A 21,201-nucleotide genomic window follows, 5' to 3' on the forward strand; every position below is an offset into this window, starting at 1 on the left:
CTGAGAAGACATTGCACTCAATAGATAAGCCTGCAGGAAATCTGTTCAAGAGGGAGCTGCGCTACATGAAACGACCTCTGCTGTGCCACAGAGAACAAGCGGCAGCTGCAAAGGGAGAGACTGAGTAGCCAGTAACCAGCACTTACTCTCGCCCACACTGCACCGGAATACCTGGATCCTGGATCGGACTCTGCAGCCACTCGATAGACAACCCTAAACTCAAACAGGGTGATCGTACTACTGCTACTACGCCTACATTTCCAAATGTCTTATAGACGTTGAACTCACTTCTACAGCTTCCTCTGACAGATCGTCCCATAGACCTCTACCCTCTGTGTACAAAAAGGGCCACCTGTCACAGTGACTAAACTACCTGGCATTTGTCAAGTGAATATTAAAGATCCCAAAATAAGTGCAAGAAAGGCAGGGAATACTTAACTGTCCATTTTTGATTAACTGAAGACAATCAAATTAACTGGCTGCCTACCTTGTTACTGACTGCTGTCTACAGACTAGGTAGTGTGGTTAATTCTGGTAGGTGCTATGAATGGAAGGGTATGGGCACGTGATACCCCTGTTCTTCTTCTTCTTCCTTGAGTTTTTATGGCAGTTGGCATCCACACTGTTGCATTATTGATACCCCTGTGATGAATGGCTTATAATCTCTACCTTGAAGTATATCAGTGTTGTCAGCAGAACCTCAGATGGCGATGAAGAGGCGTAGTATTGCAACAAATTCCTCTCACTCAACTTCAGCATGACTGTGGACTCATAAAGGGGAATATCAGAAGAACACATATCAGTCCTTATTGAGGGATCGGTGGTGGAAAGGGTGAGCAACCTCAAGTTGTCAACATCTCAAATTACTATCCTGATTCCAACACATTGATACAGTCATGAAAAAGGCACACCAGTTATTAAGTGATTTGGTATGTCACCAAAGACTCTTACAGATGGCTATAGATTGCAAGGTGGAGCACATTCCGCCTGGTGGGATCACAGCCAGGTTTAGAGGCTCCAATGTACAAGATTGCAAGAGGCTGCAGAGGGTTGTAGTCTCAGCTAACTCCATCACAGGCACAAGCTTCCTCACCATTACGGGCATCTTCAAGATTCAGTGTCCCAAGAAGGTCGCATTCATCATTAAGGAACCTCATGCCCTCTTCTTGTTACTAACATCAGGGAGGAGGTACAAAAGCCTGAAGAACCACACTCAACACCTCAAGAACAGCTTTATGAGTGGTCCATTTCTTTTTTTTTTGCACTATTAGCTTCCAAAATTTATAATAATTTGTATATCTTACTGCTACCACAAAACAACTTTCTTCATGCCATCTCAGAAAGCGATAGATCAGAACCTTGCATCTTATCCGGCACTCAAGACTTTGGGATTGTGAAGATGACAGTGCGCGAAATCTACAAACAGGTGACACCACCGGATCATCTTCATCTCCTTAAAGCAAGCAGTGGGCAATAAATACCTGCCTTGCTAGTTACGTTGAATGGCAATTTTGGACATGACCACTTCATTACGGCCATCAAGGAGGAGGGTACAAAATGCTGAAGACCCACACCCACCATTTCAGGGACTGCTTTGGTACTTAAAGCCATGAACACTACTTCATTATTCATTTTTTTCACTACTTTTTATTTTAGGGTGGCATGGTAGCATAGCTGTTAGTGCACTGGGATCACCGATCGGGATTCAGTTCCTACTACTGCCTGTAAGTAATTTGTAAGTTCTTCCCATGAGCTTCCTCTTTGTGCTCTGATTTCCTCCCACATGTGGTTAGGGAGAGTGAGTTGTGGGCAGCTTATGTTGGTACCAGAAGAATGGTAACAGTTTTGGGCTGCCCAGCACAATCCTCACTGATCTGCTTAAACACAATCGGTGCATTTCACTATATGTTTCAATGTACATATGACAGATAAACCTAATCTTTTTAACTGTAACTTATATTAATTTTTTATGTCTTGCACCGTATTTTTCCCAAAAAACAAGGGATTTCACATGTCAGTGATAATAAACCTGCTTCTAATAATGAGAACCTAGATGTAACAAGCGCACCATGAAAATAGTAAAAAAAAATTATTGCAGAAGAATTTAGGGTTGAGAGCATGAAAGGCTCAATAAATATTTGACTCACCATCACTCATCTCTGCTCCAAAGATTATGGCTTTGGCCCCTGACACAGACAGACAGTGAGTGAGAGGGTCCAGACGGAGATTGAAGTTGAGCAGGGCAGCCTCCACCCCGATCTTGGCCATGCCAAGCCACAGGCCAACAAACTCAGGCCGACTCTCCATGAACAGGGCAATGACGTCGCCTGGCTGGTAGCCCTGCTCCAGTAGGAAGTTTCCCACTGCATTTGAATACTCGTCGAGTTCCCTGAAGGTCCAGCTTTCATCCGTTCCTTCATAAATGAGGGCCACTTTGTCCAAGTGTTTCCTCACTGTTTCCCGGAAGATCTTTGGGATGGTGCTGTCTTCCCTCTGGTGTTTTTTCACCGCTATCTTAACACGCATCAGCAGGAACAGCCCACTGTCCAGGAGAGAAATAATCACATGTAATTAGTTAGCACATCAATATGTAACGGCACAGGTTGCCAGGGTGGTAAAGTTATATAGCATGCTTGCTTTTTTAGTTGAGACACTGAGGTCAAAAGTCAGCAAGTTTATAAAACTCTTGTTAGCTCCCACCTGGAGTACTGCATTCAATTCTGGACTCCCCATTGTAGGACGGAATGTGGATATTTTGGAGAAAGTGCAGAAGAGAAGAGATTTTGCAGATGTTGGAAAGCTTAAGCAGCACACACAATAGATACTTTGAGAGTAACTTTAGACTTTGATAAAATGCTGGAAGAACTCAGCAAGTTAGGTATCACCTATGGAAGGGAATAAACAGTCCTGATGAAGGGTCTAACTATTTATTCCCTTGTATAAAAGTTGCCTGACTTGCTAAGTTCCTCCAGCATTTTGTGTCGGTGGCAGAAGAGGTGCTGCCTGGATTAGAGGACAGATCTGCCTGGAGATGCTGCCTGGATTAAGGCGAGGTTGGACAAACTAGGGTTGTTTTCTTTGGAGTGGTGCAAGCTGAGACCTGATAGAAGTATATAAGATGATGAAAGGGTCTAATAGACTAAAGAGACAGTATCTTTTTCCCAGATCAAACGTCTTAAGTGCACGCATTTCAAGTGAGAGGGGGAGAGTTCGAAGAAGATGGGTGGTACAGGCTTTTCTTTCAAACACAGAGAGTGATAGGTGCATGCAACATGCTGCTGAGGTGGTAGTGGAAGCATATATGCTACAGAAGTTTAAGAGGAGAAGCACATGGATGAACACTCAGTAGCAAGAGAAAATTTGCAGATGCTGGAAATCAAAGTAATAAACACAAAATACTGGAGGAACTCAGCAGGTTGATGTTTTGATCCAAGACCCTTCATCAAGAATGGAGAAGAGAGATGAGAAGTCAGGAGTACGAAGGTAGGGGGAGAGGAAGAAGAACAAGGTAGCAGGTGATTGGTGAAACTGGGACGGGGGAAGGGGTGAAGCAAAGAGCTGGGAAGTCGATTGGTGAACAGGATAAAGGGGAAATCTGATAAGAGAGGACAAAAGGCCATGGAAGAAAGGGAAGAGGGAGGAGATGGGCAGGTAAGTAGATAAGTTGAGAGAGGAAAATGGGAGTGGGGATTGGTGAAGGAGAAGGGGGAGGGGGGTAATTACTGGAAAGTCGAGAAATCGACGTTCATGCCATCAAGTTTGGAGGCTACACAGACGGAATATAGGGTGCTGTTCCTCCAACCTGAGTGCGGCCTCACCGCGGCAGTACATGGACTGACCCGTCAGAATGGGAATAGGAAGTAGAATTAAAATGGGTGACCACTGGGAGATTCCGATTTTTGTGATGGATGGCGTGTAAGGTACTTGGAGAAGCAGTCTCTGATATACACTCAGTAACCACTTTATCTGGTACACCTGCTCGTTAATGCAAACAACTAATCAGCCAATCAGGTGGCAGTAACTCCATGTGTAAAAGCATGCAGACATGGTCAACAGGTTCAGTTGCTGATCAGACCAAATTTCAGAATGGGGAAGAAATATGATCTAAGTAACTTTAACTGTGGAATGATTATTGATGCCAGATGGGGTACTTCGAGTATCCAAGGAACTGCTGATCTCCTTGGATTTTCACACAAAATCCTGTGAAGTTTACAGGGAATGGTGTGGGAAAACAAACAAAAAAATATCCAGTGAGCAGCAGTCTATGGCATTGTTAATGAGAGAGGTCAGAGGAGAATGGCCAGATTGGTTCAAACTGACAGGAAGGCGACAGTAACTCAAATACCCACAGGTTACGACAGTGGTGTGCAGAAGAGCATCTCTGAACACACAGCACATCGAAGCTTGAAGTGGAGGGGCTACAGCAGCAGAAGACTGCGAACATATTCAATGGCTACTTCATTAGGTACAGGAGGTATTGAGTGAAATGGCCACTGAGTGTGGAGGAGTATAGACTACGTTCACTCAGGAGTGATTAGTTTAATTAGGCACCATCAGCTTAATTTGTTTGGCACAATGTTGTGGGATGAAGGGCCTGTTCATAAATTCTATAAAATCACTGGGGGAGGGGGACATGGAGATGCTACAGTGCTGAGGATTCCCTGTTGCGTTTTTATGGGTCATAGCAGGAATTAATAACTTTGCCACTATCTCACTTTCCCTGCATCCCGGCAATGCTGATTCCAGTGCGAAGTTACGGAAATCAGGAGCACCCCTAGATTCAGTTCCCTCCCTCTCATCATTCAACAGAAGCGAGTAGAGTTGGACGTGAGCCTAGCTCACACTAACCCAACAGTGGCCTCTTGACAAGCAACAAACCAAACTTGAAATTCTCATTCTCACTTCCCCATGGAGGTCTGAGACAAAAAGGTTCCACAAATCTTCACAAACAAGGTCACCTTGGGGGGGGGGGAATGGGGGAGATGGGGGGGGAGATGGAGGGGGGAGGAAGGGCTCCTTTTCTGTCTATTGATTTAATAGTTTCCTGATTTCACTTCTATGTGAACTGGCACTAGACCACTCAAGCTGACAGGAAGGCAACAGTAACCCAAATAACCACACGTTACAACAGTGGTGTGCAGAAGAACATCTCTGAACGCACAATATATTGAACTTTGAAGTGGATGGTCAACAGCAGCAGCAGATTTTCTAATAAAGTGACCACTGAACGTACAGAGAATGGAGGAAAGGAGCTAGCTTGAATTTTTATATCAGGGTTTCTTTTCCTAGATTCTTTCTAAAGGAGAAATAGTTTTGGCAAATCAAATTGCTTTAATCTGACAAAGGAAGGCATTTGGCTTGTTAAGGCTATTCCTGAATCAGGGTGTGGGGCAGTTAATGGACATGAGCGAGAACTGATTCTAGAGAATTATGGGGAGGGAATGGGGCTGACAGGAATGCTAGGAACCTGTGCTAGAGCCATAGAAAAGTACAGCACAGAAACAGGCCCTTTGGCCCATCCAGTCCACACCAAGCCACTTAAACTGCCTACTCCCATTGACCTGTACTGGGACCATACCCCTACCATCCATGTACCTATACTAACTTCTCTTATACTTGCGCTGGCAATTGTGGGACGTGGGAGAGAGCTGGAGCATACAGGGAAAATCCACTCAGTTACAGGAAGCGCAGGCAAGATGCATTGAGATGGCACTGGAGGTCAGGATTGAATTCTGGTTACTGTAGCTGTGGGATGGCAGCAACACAAGCAGTGACACTGTGCTGTGTGGTATCCGGTCAATACTGAGCTTGGAACATTCCCTAATCCAGACACATAGTGATAAACAATCTGCCGGAGGAACTCAGCATCTGTTGGAGAAAAGGAATTGTTGACATTTGAGAAACCTGAAACACTGACTATTCCTTTCCTCCTCACTGATGCTGTCCAGCCCTGTGAGTTCCTCCAGCAGATTGTTGCTCCCAATCCCAGAATCTGCAGCCTCTAGTTTCTGCACAAAGTTGAGTAATGTGGTTTCATTTACAAATCAGTAGTATGCCTGCTGGCAAGGGCCAGGAACTTTAGCAGAGCAGTGTATTTAAATCTACTGCATGCCTCCCTCCCTCGGACTGCTTTCATTTCACAAGGCTTTGAGAGGGGAAGCTTGGCTGAGAAGATTCCAGCTGGCTCCAACCCACACAGACCCTCAGCTGGAGCCTGTATCTGTTTAGGAATGGACTCTTAAAGAAATGTTCTCCTGCACACAAGCTTCAATTTGGCAAATTTCCATTTCCCGTATTAGACTCACAGTTACAATTGTTCTGAAAGATCTTTCTGACACTTGACTGCTGATCCTAGTGTGGACTAACTGTATCAAAGTCTGAACTTGTCCCATAGTCTACAGTATGTCTAAGTCACTGGGGATTCCAGTCAGAAGACGGACTTTGGCAAGTACAGGCTGCGCCTATGTCCAAGGAAACACCTGAGGAGGCTTCACAGGATAGTTAAAAGCTGAACCTGACCTTCAAAAGAAAGGGTTACTAGGAGTGACCAAAAGCAGGGTCAGGCAATATACTTTATGGCTTGAAGAGGAACACATAATAGGCCTAGAGAGAGTGGACATGGGAAGGATGTTTCCCATAGTCGGGAAGTCTAAGTCCAGAGGGCACAGCCTTGGTTTAGAGGGCTGTCCCTATAGAACAGAAATGAGCAGGAATTTATTTAACCATAGCATGGTGAATCTGTGGAATTCATTGCCACAGACAGCTATGGAGGCCAAGTCATTGAGTGCATTTAAAGTGGAGGCAATAGGTTCTTGATTAGTAAGGGTGTCAAAGGTAACCTGGAGAAGGCAGGAGAATGGGGATGTATATCAGACATAATCTAAAGGCGGAGCATATTCGATGGGCCCACTGGCTTAATTCTGCTCTTATAATGTGGAAAGAATTTCAGAGACTTGGCTACAGCCACTAAGTGACACAGTCGTGTAGCAGGTAGTGCAGCTCTCCTGACCACAGTGCTGCCTGTTTGGATTTTGCAAATTTTCCCTGTGACCAACAGGGCTTCGTCTAGGCCAAGGGTCGGCAACCCGCGGCTCTTTGATCTCTGTGCTGCGGCTCCCCGTAGTTTGTTAGTTTTTGAAATGTAATTCGAAATTTGAAGATTATGGTGATCTTGTACAATCTAAAAACGTTGTGGAGACCCCATTTCCTGGCACATCTGAACCAGCTCACAATTAGCCACCGTTCCGGCTAAGGGAGATAGCCTACGGGGGTTTGTGAGTACGTGTCTTTTGGAGCATCCGCGTCCACGGGGACGGGTTGAGGGAGGCTTTAAAGCAAGGCTGTTTAGTTCGAATAAAGTTACCTTTGACTGCAGTGTCTTTATGTTAGCGCTGTGTGTAGCGCTACACCGCTACAACTTGTTTTTTATCGCTATTAATATACATCACCACTGCCAATGCCTGACACCCGCCAGTGCGCGCTTTCTTTTAATTCTTCGATCCAAGGTAGGCTACCTATGGAGTAACCTTCAACCCAACGTCTTTTTTTTGGAGTTCAAAATGTTTTTGTTGCATGCAGAAATGTAATTTCGTTTTCTCTGCAGGAGTTCATCAATTTCATAAATGCAACACATTATAGTTTGTTTATACATAGCATAAAGGCAAAAAAAACCGTTGTATGCAGTGTTATTTCATTTTAAATGTCGGACGGGTTTTGTGGCTCCCAGTGTTTTCTTTTCTGTGGGAAATGGGTCCATATTGGCTCTTTCAGTGGTAAACGTTGCCGACCCCTGGTCTAGGCACTAAAAATGTGCGGGTGTGTAGACTAATTGGCCACTGCAGCGTTTCTCAAGTGTTGGTGGGTAGCAGGAGAACCAGGACTGAATGTGGGCAAGAGGTTGGGAATGTGATGGAGAAAAGAAAAAGTTATAAGGAAATAACTGAGGGGTATTGGATCGATGGGATCACTTTGAAAGTCTGCACATGCTCAGTGGGCTGAATGGACTCCGTTTTTATCATGAAGAAATACAAAATAAAAACATGAAAGTGAGTTTAGGTATTTTCCTTATCTGGTCTTTGCTGGAAAGGATTGCATTATTAATTAGCATCTACTCAATTAATTATACGTAAGTGATCCAATAGCCAAGATGGATTCGTAACTCATCCAGGCCTGTGAATTATTAATCCATCTCTACGCAAGTTGTCTGACAGTCAAAGTGCTGACAGGTTGTAGAATGTCTGAAAGATACAAAACTGGAGGAGTGCAGCCAGGAACGGATCTGAACATTCAGGACAAAGACGAGGTTCACCTGAGCGATTTAGGGTGAATGAGGGAACTGTGCAAATGAGCATTAACTGTACTGGGAGGGAGGGTACTTCCTAAAAGATGATAGAATGCTGATTGGTGATGGGACCCCGAGGTATATTATATCCTGTGTAACAATAGTTTGGACTTTAATCTATGCAGAGGTTCTATATTTACAATATTAAAGCCAGCTGTCATATTCTATCAGCATAGTGTTTATGATGCCTCTCTATTTCAAACTTGACGCAAAGGTTGCAATTATTTTCTGCAGACAGAAGAAGCATACAAAGTTTGGTCCACATGTCCCTCTCCACAGATCTCCCACCTGGTACTTATCCCTGCAAGCGTAAGTGTTACACCTGTCCCTACAGGGCCCCAAACAGTCCTTCCAGGTGAGGCAACACTTCACTTGTGAGTCTGTTGGGGTCATCTATTGCATCCGGTGCGGCCTCCTCTACATCAGTTAGACCCGACACAGATTGGGGGACCGCTTTGTCGAGCACCTCTGCGCCATCTGCCACAACAGACAGGATCTCCCGGTTGCCACCCACTTCAACTCTACTTCACATTCCCATTTGGATATGTCCATACATGGCCTCCTCTACTGCCATGATGAGGCCAAACTCAGGTTGGAGGAGCAACACCTCATATGCCATCTGGGTAGTCTCCAGCCTCTTGGTATGAACATCGAATTCTCCAACTTCTGGTACTTCCCTCCCTCTCCCTTCCCACTTTCACTCTACCTCCTCTTCTAGCTGCCTATCACCTCTTTCATGATTCTGACTTCTTCTACTACCCATAGTGCTTTCCCCTTACATTCCTCCTTCACCTCTCCTGCCTATCCCCTCCCTGCTTCCTCTCCCCCACCCCTCGATCTTTCCTTTGATTGGTTTCTCACCTGGCACCTTCTACCCTCCCCCTCACCTTCTTTATAGGGCCCCTGCTCCCTCCTTCTTCAGTCCTGATGAAGGGTCTTGGCCTGAAACATTGACTGCTTATTTCAACGGATGCTGCCCGACCTGCTGAGTTCATCCAGCTTGTTTGTACGTGTTGATTTGACCACAGCATCTGCAGTGTACTTTGTTTTTTCTGTTTCAATGCCTTATGATCTTATCTAAATTCAAAGTCGAACACACACACACACTCACGTGCTATAAATACCAGAACTCTCCTCTTCTCTTCACTTTCAGTAAATACTTAATTTCCTTATCTGCCTTATGTACTTCTAATGCCATTTCATTACAGTACCATAGATATATGATTACCATAAAAACACTTTTACATATTTCCTACTCACGGATGAAACTGACATAGATGTTCAGAAAGGTGGAATTAATTTATTACAAGGGAACAACCTGTACAATATCAGGGCTCTGTTTAAAATGCACCCTCTGTACTTTAGTGGAGTGCCTGTCAAAAGTCACAGTGAATTGCAGGATAGGTTCAGGTACAAAGAGACAGACAGTCAAACAATGACACAAATGCTTTAAATCCATCAGCTATCTTTTCTCCAACAACACAATAACCCCACCCTGATTGGTAAAAGAGGCATTATTACTCAGGGAAAATATCACAGCTGCCTTCAGTGGACATACAGGAGGGCTGAAGTTCAAAATAAGGTAGTGCAATTGCATGTGAGTATACTATAGTCCTCTCTATAGAACTATTATACTATAAGAGGTTAAGGAGCAGATACGCATACAGATTATGGAAATAAGTAAATACATATTCTAGTGGATAACTTTAACTTTCCAATACTAATGGAGACTTCTTCAGTGCAAGGCGTTTAGAAGGGGCAGAAATTATTAGATGAATCCAAGATTTTTTTCTAAAAACTGGTTGTAGATAGTCCAACTGAGCTTTGTATTGGAAGACGAGCCTGGCCAGGTGACTGGCATCTCAGTGGCAAATTATCTAAGGGAAGACAGATTACCAATTTATTAGGCAGGGTCTTGGAGAATAAACTGGGAATTGCTGTTACTACGCAAGTCTATATCTGATAACATGGGGGGTTGCTTAAAAACCTGCTGATCAAGGTAAGGGAACTTTGGATAAGGTCGTCAATCAGATAGCGCCTTTGAGAAATTTGAGAGCAGAAAAGAACTCAAACAGGGAATTAAAAGGACCACGGTAGTGAATTAGGAGGGTGGCCTGTTAATGTAGTGGTTAGCACAGTCACTTTACAATGCCAGCAATCACCAATTGGTTGACATATATCGGTGGGTTGGGAGGTCTGGACTACATACTGCGTCATTGTATTTTACTGATATTCTATTGGGGTTTGTTGACGTACTCAGCATCAAGCAGCATCTGCGATGGGGGGTGGTGGTCGGGACTCTTTTATTCTATGAATGTATTCTTCTTTGTGACTGGTGGTGCTGTGTTTTAGCACCTTGATTCCGGAATAACACTGTCTCGTTTGGTGGTACTCATGAGAATTCATGTATGGTTGAATGACAATTAAACGAAATGAATTGAATTTCTGTGGCTGTCTGTAAGGAGCATTTTTCTTGTGACTGTGTGGATTTCCTCCAAGTGGTCCAGTTTCCTCCACACATTGCAGAGATATAAGATCAGGGTTAGGGTTAGTATGTTTGTGGAACATGCTTTGTTGACACCAGAGGCATGGCAACATTTGTGGGCTTTCCCTTGCAGAATCCTTGCCTACTTGATTTGACACAAATGACACATTTCACTGTATGCTTTAATGTACATGTAACAGATAAAACTAAATTAGAATCGTAACTTTTTTAAAAATCCAAAATGGACATAAATTTAAATTTTTTAAAAATTATTTTTCATTGAGATACAGAGTGGAGTAGGTCCTTTGAGCCTTACCACTCAGCAATCCTCCGATTTCATCCTAGCCTAATCCTGGGACAATTTACAATGACCAATTAACCTACCAACTGGTATGTCTTTAGACTGTGGGGGGAAACTAGAGCACCTGGAAGAAATCACACAGTCACGGGGAGAATGTACAGGCAGTGACGGGAATTGAAGCTGGGTCACCCGTACTGTCAACTGTTGTGCTAACCACTAGGATCTCAAGGCATTTCATATATGTTAAAAACCAAAAGGACAATAGGGGAAGGAGTAAGAGTAAAGGAAAAGAGGCCAAAGGGAATTCATGCTTAGAATCAGAAGATGAGGTAGTAAATGAGTGTTAACATCAGCATACATCGAGGAGAAGGTCATGGAGGATAGTGAGATTGGTGGGGTACACTAATCTAAATTCTGAGATTGAGAAGGAGATGATGTTTGACAAACATTATGCTCAATGTCCATAGGACCAGATGGGATCTATCCCAGGTTATTGAGAGAGAAAAAAAAGGAGATCGCTAGTGCCTGGAAGAAGATCTTTGAATTCTCTCTAGCCACAGGTAAATTCCAGAAGAATTAGAAAACAATTAACGTTATTTGTTTGTTTAAGGGGGAAAATGTGGATAATCCAGGGAACTACCACATCAAAAGTAGGGAAGCTTGAGAAGATTGTTAGGGATAGATTTACTAGTGTTTGGAAAAGCATAAGCTAATTAGGAACAGGCAGCCTAGATTTGCGTGGGGCAGGTCACATCTACAATCTTAATCGATTAAGAGGAGGTGATAAAGTTAATTGATGAAGGTGAAGCAGTAAATGGTGTCAGTGTGGGCGTTAATAAGGTATTTGACAAGGTCCTTTACGGTGGGCTGATCCAGAAGATTAAAATGTCTGTCAGTTTGGATTCAGAATTCACTTGTTCACCGAGGACAGGTGGCAGTGGTCGATGGGTCTGATTCTGGCTGGAGGTCTGTGGACAGCAGTGTTCTGCAGAGATTAGTTCAGGGACCTCATATCTGTAACTATATACAGTGTATGTATAATGTCTTGGATGAAAATGCAGATGGTTTAGTTAGTATGTTTACAGCTGGCAAAAACTGGTGGAGATTGATAAGGGTTATCAAAGGGTACAGCAGGGTATAGAACAGTTACAGGTAAGGGTGGAGAAACGGCAGATGGAACTTAATCTTCAAATTCCATAAGACATAGGAGCAGAATTAGGCCATTCAGCCCATCGAGTTTGCTCTGCCATTCCATCATGGCTGATCCACTCAACCCCATATCCTTTGATGCCCTGACCGATCAGGAAACTATCAACTTCTGCTTTACCCATGAACTTGGCCTCCACTGCAGTCTGTGGCAGAGTATTCCACAGATTCACTACTCTCTGGCTAAAACAATTCCTCCTCTGTTCTAAAAGGTTGCCCCTCAATTTTGAGGCTGTTTCCTCTAGTTTTAGATACCCTCACCAGAGGAAACATCCTCTCAACATCCACCTTATCTGGTCCTGCAGATTTGTGAATCTGCAGATGCTGGAAATAAATAAAAACACAAAATGCTGGCAGAACTCAGCAGGCCAGACAGCATCTAAGAGAGGAGGTAGTGACAACTTTCCAGGCCGAAACCCTTCATCAGGAGGGTTTTAACATTTCTTTCAATGAGATTCCCCCGCATTCTTCTAAATTCCAGTGAGTACAGGTCAAAGCTGCGAAATGCTCCTCATATGTTAACCCCTTCACTCCTGGAAACATCCTCGTGAACCTCCTCTGGACTCTCTCCAATGACAGCACACCCTTTCTGAAATATGGGGCCCAAAACCATTGGTAATACTCCGTGCGATCTGACTAATGTCTTATAAATGCTCCTTGCTTTTATATTCTATTCTCCTTGAAATAAGTGCCAACATTGCATTTGCTTTCTTTACCACAGACTCAACACGTAAATTAACCTTCTGCGAGTCTTGCATGAGGACTCCCAAGTCCCTCTGCACCTCTGATTTTGAGCCTTCTCCCCATTTAGATAATATCCGCACTATTGTTCCTTTCAGTAAAATGCATAATCATATATTTCCCTACACTGTATTCCACCTGCCACTTTATTGCCCATTTTTCCAATTTGTCCAAGTCCTGCTGCAATCACATTGCTTCCTCAGTACTACCTAGACCTCCAGCTATCTTTGTCACAAATTCGCGGACAACACGACTGTTGGACAAATCACTGTAGTTTTCTGCCTTGGTGCTACATACCAATTTTAGACCTTGTTTTTAAATATATAAGCACTTCTGTTTTAACAACTATTTTTGTTTCTTCATATGCCCCTCTCCTTGGGTCTTCAATCATCTCTTTCATCATTTAAGACCCTTTCTTTTAGTCCTTTGACACATCCTTAGCCCACTTCCTTACATTTCCAGCTTGTTTGTAGAAATCTTTGACATGAAACTTTTTATCTCCACTGATGCTTCCTAACCTAATGAGTGTTTCTAACATCTGTTATTTATTTAGAGAACAGTCCAGTTAACAGGCCCCTCAGCCCAATGAGCCTGCACCACCCAATGACACACATGTGGACAATCAACCTCCTAACCTGTACCTGGAGGAAATCCACGTACTCACACAGGAATAGAACTGGGGTCGTTGGCATTGTAACAACACTAACTGATCTGCTTAGAGTCACAGAAGAACTAAGGAATGAGGTAAATATGCTATAAATGTGAGAAGTTTTAAAATTTAAAAGATCCCTCCAAAGAAACAATGTCTAGCTTCAGTGCTGCACCAAGTGCAAGACTTGCTTCCTCTCATACTGAGGCACAGACACCCCGCAATGAAGTCAGTCTTGCAGTGAAACTTACAAGATATCTCTAGGGGCAGTTTTCACCACAATTCGGAAAAACCTCCATCCTCCAGTTCCGAGATAAATGCCCAAACTGGCAGCAATGCTCCAAGTCCAGGAGATTCCCAGGAGCTGCATCAATCCCAGCGATCCCAGGGATACAGTACAACTCACCACGTTGTGCATCTTGAAAACAGGGTGCCTATTTGAAAAGAAACAATGCTGAAATTAACAACAGTAATATGTGGCTTTATTGTCAGAACAGTTACGAGCTAAGCAGGTTAAACATGAGGAAGAGAACAGAAATAATTGAAAGCCACCTTATTTGAAAAGTGGCCAATTGCAAGGGGCAGTCATCATGTTTATCACACTTGCAACTAATGCTGTTAGAAATGGTGGACGGCATGCCTGGGACCATACCTGGGCTAGGACTTTCACCACTTGCTAAACAGTTTCAATAATGGGCCATGTACACTCAGTGGACTGGGTCCTCTAACCTTTTATGCCATCTCAACTCTGCAGTATCATGGTATTGTTTTATTGGGTACGGGCTGGTCTGACGTCAGACCAGACAGTTCAACAGTTTGGCAAGTGCCTCAACCAGTGTTAGGGTGGGGTGGGGCGGGGAGGCATGGGCTGTTTAAACTGCACATTATTCCTTCAAACTTCTGCTTGCCTGGCTCTGAATCAGCTCTACATCATTTATATAATTTTTAAGTTGTTTTAAGCATTACTTATAGCTTGCCTATCCAAGCAGAAGACTGGGCAGAATTAGCCATTAGTTTGGTTCAACGGCAGAAGGGCAGACCCAGCAAGGCACTGTGGAACAGGAGTGTGAAGAGGCACCAGGAACGTCATGGAAATCCATTGCAACTGACCTCAACTCCAGCTGTCTTGCCACTGGATACAATGGTATCAGATCAGTGAGTGAGGTCAACACAACTCTTCCTCCATTTTAAACTAAACCTTTGCACAAGTCACTCTTGTAATTCAGTTCCTACAAATCGCAGATGACTAGGGTGAGTCTCGTCATTGCACGATAGACAAACTAGAACTACAGCTGATGCCTGGTGCCTATGACCGTGATATGCATCTCCAAATTCGTGATGGTGGAAGCCTGGAGACCGGAGGTCAGTCCTGGGATTAGAGGACTGCCTGTCTGTGTGTGTTGGTGAGAGTGAGGAAAGGGGCTTGTTTTGCTGTGATTGTTTCATTGCTTACCAACTTCTGTTTTATTGTGTTCTGTGTTGTCCTACCAAACATTGTTGGCACCAGAGTGCGTGGCATCCCCTGCACGTTCCTAGGTTGCATTGCTTGTTAACACAAACAACTCATTTCCCAAACAACACACACAAAACACTGGGAGAACTCAGCAGATCAACCAGCTTCCATGAAAATGAATCAACTGCTGACATCTTGGGCTGAGACCCTTCTTCAAGACAGAAAGGGAAGGGAGAAGATGCCAGAATAAAAAGGTGGGGGAAGAGGAAGGAGGTTAGCTGGGAGGTGATAGGTGAAGCCAGGTGGGGCAGGAAAGGTAAAGGGCTGGAGAGGAAGCAATCTGATAGGCGAGAGAAGTGGCCATAGGACAAAGGGAAGGAGGAGCGGATCCGGGGGAAATTATAGGCAGGTGAGGTGAGGATAAAGGCTAGAGTGGGGAATAGAAGAGCGTGGGGCGGGGGGTGGGGTGAGAGAAATCTCCTTTTACCTGTATGTTCTGATGTACTGTACATGTGATAGGTAAATGAATCTGTATCTCCAAGTTGGGATGCCAACTCTGGATCAGTTCTTGGCAGGGGTTACACTGTATAGTTACAGAGGTACCGCAGATGCTGGAAATCAAGAGCAATGCATACAATGTGTCGGAAAAGCTTGGGTCAGGCAGCATTTATAGAATTTAATAAACCGTCGATATTTCAGGCTGAGATTCTTCATCAGGACTGAAAAGGTGGGATGAGGGGAGGAAGAATTACATGTGATAGGTGAAACCGGGACAGGGGCAGGGGTGAAGTAAAGAGCTGGAAAGTTGATTGGTGAAAGAGATAAAGAGTTGGAGGGGGAATCTGACAGGAGAAGGCAGAAGACTGCAGAAGAAAGGGGAGGGGGAAGAGCACTACAGGGAGGAGATAGGCAGCTAAGAAGAGAAGGTGGGAGAGGGGAACAGATGGGGAATGGTGAAGGAGGGAGGGCAGGTACAGCAGTTCGAGAAATCGATGTTCATACCATCAGGTTGGAGGCTACTCAGATGGAATATAGGGTACTGCTCCTCCAACCTGAGAGAGGCCTCATCATGGAAGCACATGGACCTACATGTCAGAATGGGATTGGGATGTAGAACTGAAACAGTAGATAACCCCAACAGACTCACAGGTGAATTGTTACCTCACCTGGAAAGACAGCTTAGGACCCTGAATGTTAGTGTGGGACAAAGTGCAGGGGTAGGTGTGGCTCTTCTTCTGCTTTCAAGGACAAGTGCCATGAGAGAGATCAGTGGGGAAGGATGAGTGGACAAGGGAGTCCCTTCAGAAAGTGGAAAGTGTGGGGTGGGGGGGGGGGGGAGAAGGGAAAGATATACTTGGCGGTAGGATCCCGTTGCAGATGGCAGAAGTTACTGGATGGGCAGGTTTCTGGGATGATAGGCGAGGAAAAAGGATTGCTATTCCTGGTGTGGTAGCAGGAGGATGGGGTGGGGACAGAGGTGTCTGAAACAGAAGAGAGGTGGGTGTGGGCAGCGTTGATGGTGGAGAAAGGAAAGCCCCTTTCTTTGAGAAGGAGGACATATCAGTTATTCTGGAATGAAAAGCCTCATCCTGAGAACAAATGCAGCGAAGACAGAGGAAATGAAAAAAGGGATTGGCATTTTAACAAGAGACAGGGTGGGAATAGGTATAGTCCAGATAGCTATGAGAGTCAGTAAGTGTGTAAAAGATATCAGCAGATCGACTATCTCCAGAGATGAAGGGAGATCAAAAAACTGGATGAGAGAGGTGTCAGAATTGGACCAAGTAAATGTTGGGCAGGGTGGAAGTTGGAGGCTGAGTTGATTAAGTCAACAAACTGGGCAAGGGTGCAGGAAGCAGCAAGAATGCAGTTGTCAATGTAGCATAGGAATGGTTGTGGTGCGATGCTGATGTAGGCTTGCAGCATGGACCGTTCCACGTAGCCAACGAAAAGACAGGCATAGCTGAGACCCACTCGAGTGCCCACGGCTACGCCTTTTGTTTGACAGAAGTGCGAGGAGCCAAAGGAAAAATTGTTGAGGGTGAGGACCAGTTCCACCAGATGGAGGAGAGAGATGGTGGAGGGGAACTGGTTGGGTCTGTTGTCCAGAAAGCAGCAGACAGCTTTAAGATCCTCATGAAATGTATAAGGACTGGACATCCACAGAAAAAATGAGACAATTGTGCCCAGGGAACTTAAAGTCATTGAAGAGATCGAAAGCATGTGAAGTGTTATGGATGTAAGTAGGAAGAGACTGAGCCAGGGGTGATAAAATAGTGTTGAGGTATGCTGACACAAGAACAGTGGGGCAGGAGCAGGCAGAAACCATGGGTCTACCTGGACAGTCAGGTTTGTGGATCTTGGGTAGGCGGTAGAATTGGAAGGTGCTGGGTGAGGTTGGTGGCAGTGGTTGGGAGATCCCTAGAGTCGATGAGGTTGGTGATGGTGCAAGAAACAATGGCCTAATGATCTTTAGTGAGGTCCTGCTCAAGGGGTAGGTAAGAGGAGGTGTCTGAGAGTTGCCGCCTGGCCTCAGCAAGGTAGAGGCCAACCAACCTACAGCACCCCCCCTTATTAACAGGTTTGATAGTGAGATTGGGATTAGCATGAAGGGAGTGGAGATCATATTTCATTGAATAATGTATAGCAAAGGACATACCAGAATCTTGCACAATAAATAATGCAAGAAAACCGTATTAATACTAAATTCCAATCTAAAGCCAAGGAGGCTCAATTAAGAACTCCTACCCTGTCTTCAACTTAGACCATACAACAGTATAACACAGTACAGGCCCTTTGGCCCACAATATTCTACTGACCTTATAACCTACCCCACAATCAATCTAACACTTCCCTCCTATAAGCCCAAAATCTTTCATTTCTCCTTTGTCCATATTTCTTATATGTCCCTACTATATCAGCCTCTACCAGCACCTCCATCAGTGCTTGCCAGGCCCCTATCACTCTGCGTAAAAACCCATCTCTGACATCTCCCCCAAACTTTCCTCCACTCACCTTAAATGGGTGTCCTTTGATATTAGCCATTGTCACCCCGGGATAAAGACAGACAGACATACTTTATTTGATCCCATAATCCTATACACCTAACCTCCTTCATTCCAAAGCAAAAAGCCTTAGCTCGCTCAATCTTCCCTCATAAGACAAGCTCTCTAATCCAGGCAGCATCCTGGTAGATCTCCTCTACAGCCCCTCTAAAGCTTCTTTACAACCTTTCTGTATAATTAGGAATCAGCCCCATGCAACGATATCAGGCCCCACTGATGACAGAGCGGTTACTCCCCATCGTGTTCCCTGAAGGAGGATCTAAGATGGTGCCGGAGGGCAACTTCTTTGAGTTCATCTGTGAAACAGCTTAAATTTGTCTCTTTAATGTTTCTTCTTTGCTTTTCAAGGTATTCTGCTACAGCTGCATTCAAACTACAGTTCTTCGTGGCGGTGGATTCTCACTCTCAAAGCTCGATGAGCGGCTGCATTTTCAGTATCTCCAGGCGTGGCCTGAAATATGTGCACCTTTGGGATGTGGAAGCATCACAGGAGATCAGAACATCAAGACAGCAGGTGCAGCTTTCAGAGACCTCTGCACTCAGGCAATTGGTCTCAATTCCTCTCACACACAGTGGGGTTTGGGAAGAGTCTGCTGGTTCTTGAGTTGGGTGAGCTTGAATAAGCGATGCTATAGAAGGGGTGATCCCTCTCTCTCCCTCGTAAGTGAGGGACAGAGCCTGTGCATGTTGAAGTACTGATTAAGGACTGTAGTTTTTGATGGACTCTAGATCATGGTCTCTTTGGGACTTCGCTCTTGCTTTCACAGAGGGTTCGAGGGGAGGGGGGTGATGCTTCCAATGGGAGGAGGGTTGATGCTTTTGCTGCTGGCTGTGCATGGGAGAGGGGGTGGAGCAGCTTTGGGGTTCTAATGTTTTTCTGTCATTCATTCTTTGGGGTTTTCTTCTGTTTCATGGATGTCTGTGAAGAGTAAGGATTTCAGGTTGTATACTGTATACATTCTCTGATATTAAATGGAACCATTAAATGGCACCCTTGGCACTTTGATGGCACTGGACTTGCAGGTTTTCTGGACTACTGGCAACGGCTACTCCAGGTCCAATCAAAGGTGTGATTGTTTGTCTTTTGCGCCTCAACGACAATAGCAAGATACTGCTGGATACTAAGAACATCAAGTACTGCATGACTATCCCATCAACAAGGTGCTCGATAGCAATGGATCTGAACTTATTGAATACTATTGTTATTTTGCCACCTGGGCTCCTTGAGTACGCTAGATGTATCAGTGCACATGACTATCCTGGGTGTATGCATTGTGATTGTAAGACCCTATTAGAAATCGGCAATGTAGTATACTGAAAGTCCAGTTCACTAGTTCATTGGAAAGACCAGCAGTGGTTGACCCGGTTGTAAGGAGGACCAGGTCCTCATGCTGCAAGATTACCTGTTGCAGATGCCAAGAAGAGGCAACGTAGAAGAGAGCAGGGACCTCGGTGAGTGAATTGGGGATTGGCCCCTCCAATAGGCACTGCCCTTCAGTATTGACTCAGCGGAAGAACAAGCTGGACTACAACAAGTTACCATCAATCTGCAGTCATGTCACTCAGAGTTGGGCCATATTATTTTTCTGCTATCATAACCATATGTGCTATTTGTGCTGTGTGCTGTTGGTAATGTGATTTGTACCTTGTTCCCAGAGGAATGCAGTTTCATTTGGATATATTCATGCATCGTTGAATAAACATTAAACTTGAACAATGTTCTTCCAGCTGAAGATACACAACACAGTATGTGTACCTCACACAGAACAAAAGGTAATATTACCACAATTAATCAACAAATAATATAGTGCAATTATGACACAAGTCAAAAAGTAAACAGTTTAACACCATTGGCACTTTATATGTGATGAGACCTAGGTGATGGCAGGGACTTCAGTAGTCTCACGGCCTGGGGAGAAAGCTATTTCCCAAATGCTACAGTACCTGCTGCCTGGTGGTAGAGGGTCAAAGAGATCTTGGATGGATGGGAGAGATCATTGACAATGGTAAAGGCCCTGCACAAGCAGCGCTCATGCACAGTTTCTCGGATGAATGGATCTCGGATTAATGATCCTCTCGGCAGTCCTCAATATTCTTTATAAGATCTTGTGGTCAGTCGCCTTGCAATTCCTATATCAGATGGATATAGCTGGTCAGGGCACTTTCAATTGTACTCCTGTAAACATTAGTTAGAATGGTGGTGGGAGGGGTGGGGAGAAGCCTTACTCATTTCAATCTCTTTAGGAATTGGAGACACTGCTGTGCTTTATTGATCAAAGATGTGGTGGAGGAACTGTTTATGTGCAAGAGGGTTAGCCTGCACCTTCCTAAGGGCTGTAATCATCTCTTTACTATCATCCATGTTGAGGCTCAAGCTGTTATGCTCGCTCCATTCTACCAGTCGCTCTACCTCCACCCTGTGCGCTGTCTTGTCATTGCTGTTGATGAGGCCAATCATTGTTGAGTCATTGGTGAACTTGAAATGGATCCAGCAGTGCAGTTGTGCATCAGCAGTGGGCTAGGCACACAGCCCTGGGGAGTGCTGGCGCTCAGCATGATGGAACTAGAGATGCTGCCGCCGACACGAACCGTGATTTTTCTGTCAAGAAGTCCAAGATCCAGTTAGAGAGAGGTGCTGAGACCCAACTAGGACTATTTGCCCACTAGCTTCTGAAGGATGATCTTATTAAGCATTGAGCTGATGTCAATCAGCAGCATCCTGGTGTAGAGGGCACCATTTTTCAAGTAGAACAGGATGGAGTGCAATGCAGGGACTATGATATCCTCAGTAGACCAATGATGTTCCATTACGTACTGACGGAACACAGAACATTACTGCACACGATGTTATGCCAAACTTTTAACCTACTCCAAGATCAATTTGACCTTTCCCTCCCACAATACCCTCTATCATCCATATGCCTACAGTCTGCCCTCCTTATCTGCAAGGGATTGGTTCC

The 21,201-nt window shown here is 44.6% G+C and overlaps 1 protein-coding gene across 3 annotated transcripts in view; it reads right to left on the minus strand.

Annotated features, from left to right (window-relative positions):
* The window catches only part of LOC132406551 (long-chain fatty acid transport protein 1-like), a 68,881-nt gene that overhangs the window by 34,494 nt on the left and 13,186 nt on the right, over positions 1-21,201 (minus strand). For 2 of the 3 annotated variants that reach the window (XM_059992370.1, XM_059992369.1), the window contains exons 2-3: positions 13,975-14,157; positions 2,148-2,542 (exon numbers count right to left, since the gene is read on the minus strand). In XM_059992370.1, coding sequence (XP_059848353.1) covers positions 2,148-2,542; positions 13,975-14,141 — 562 coding nt within the window. In that variant the 5' untranslated portion in view covers positions 14,142-14,157. Of the gene's footprint in view, positions 1-2,147; positions 2,543-13,974; positions 14,158-20,185; positions 20,205-21,201 lie in introns of those variants that run through there. The other variant, XM_059992371.1, reaches the window with a different exon arrangement.

The sequence above is a fragment of the Hypanus sabinus genome, chromosome 16, assembly GCF_030144855.1.
Source record: "Hypanus sabinus isolate sHypSab1 chromosome 16, sHypSab1.hap1, whole genome shotgun sequence".
In the NCBI taxonomy this organism is placed as follows: Eukaryota; Metazoa; Chordata; class Chondrichthyes; order Myliobatiformes; family Dasyatidae; genus Hypanus; species Hypanus sabinus.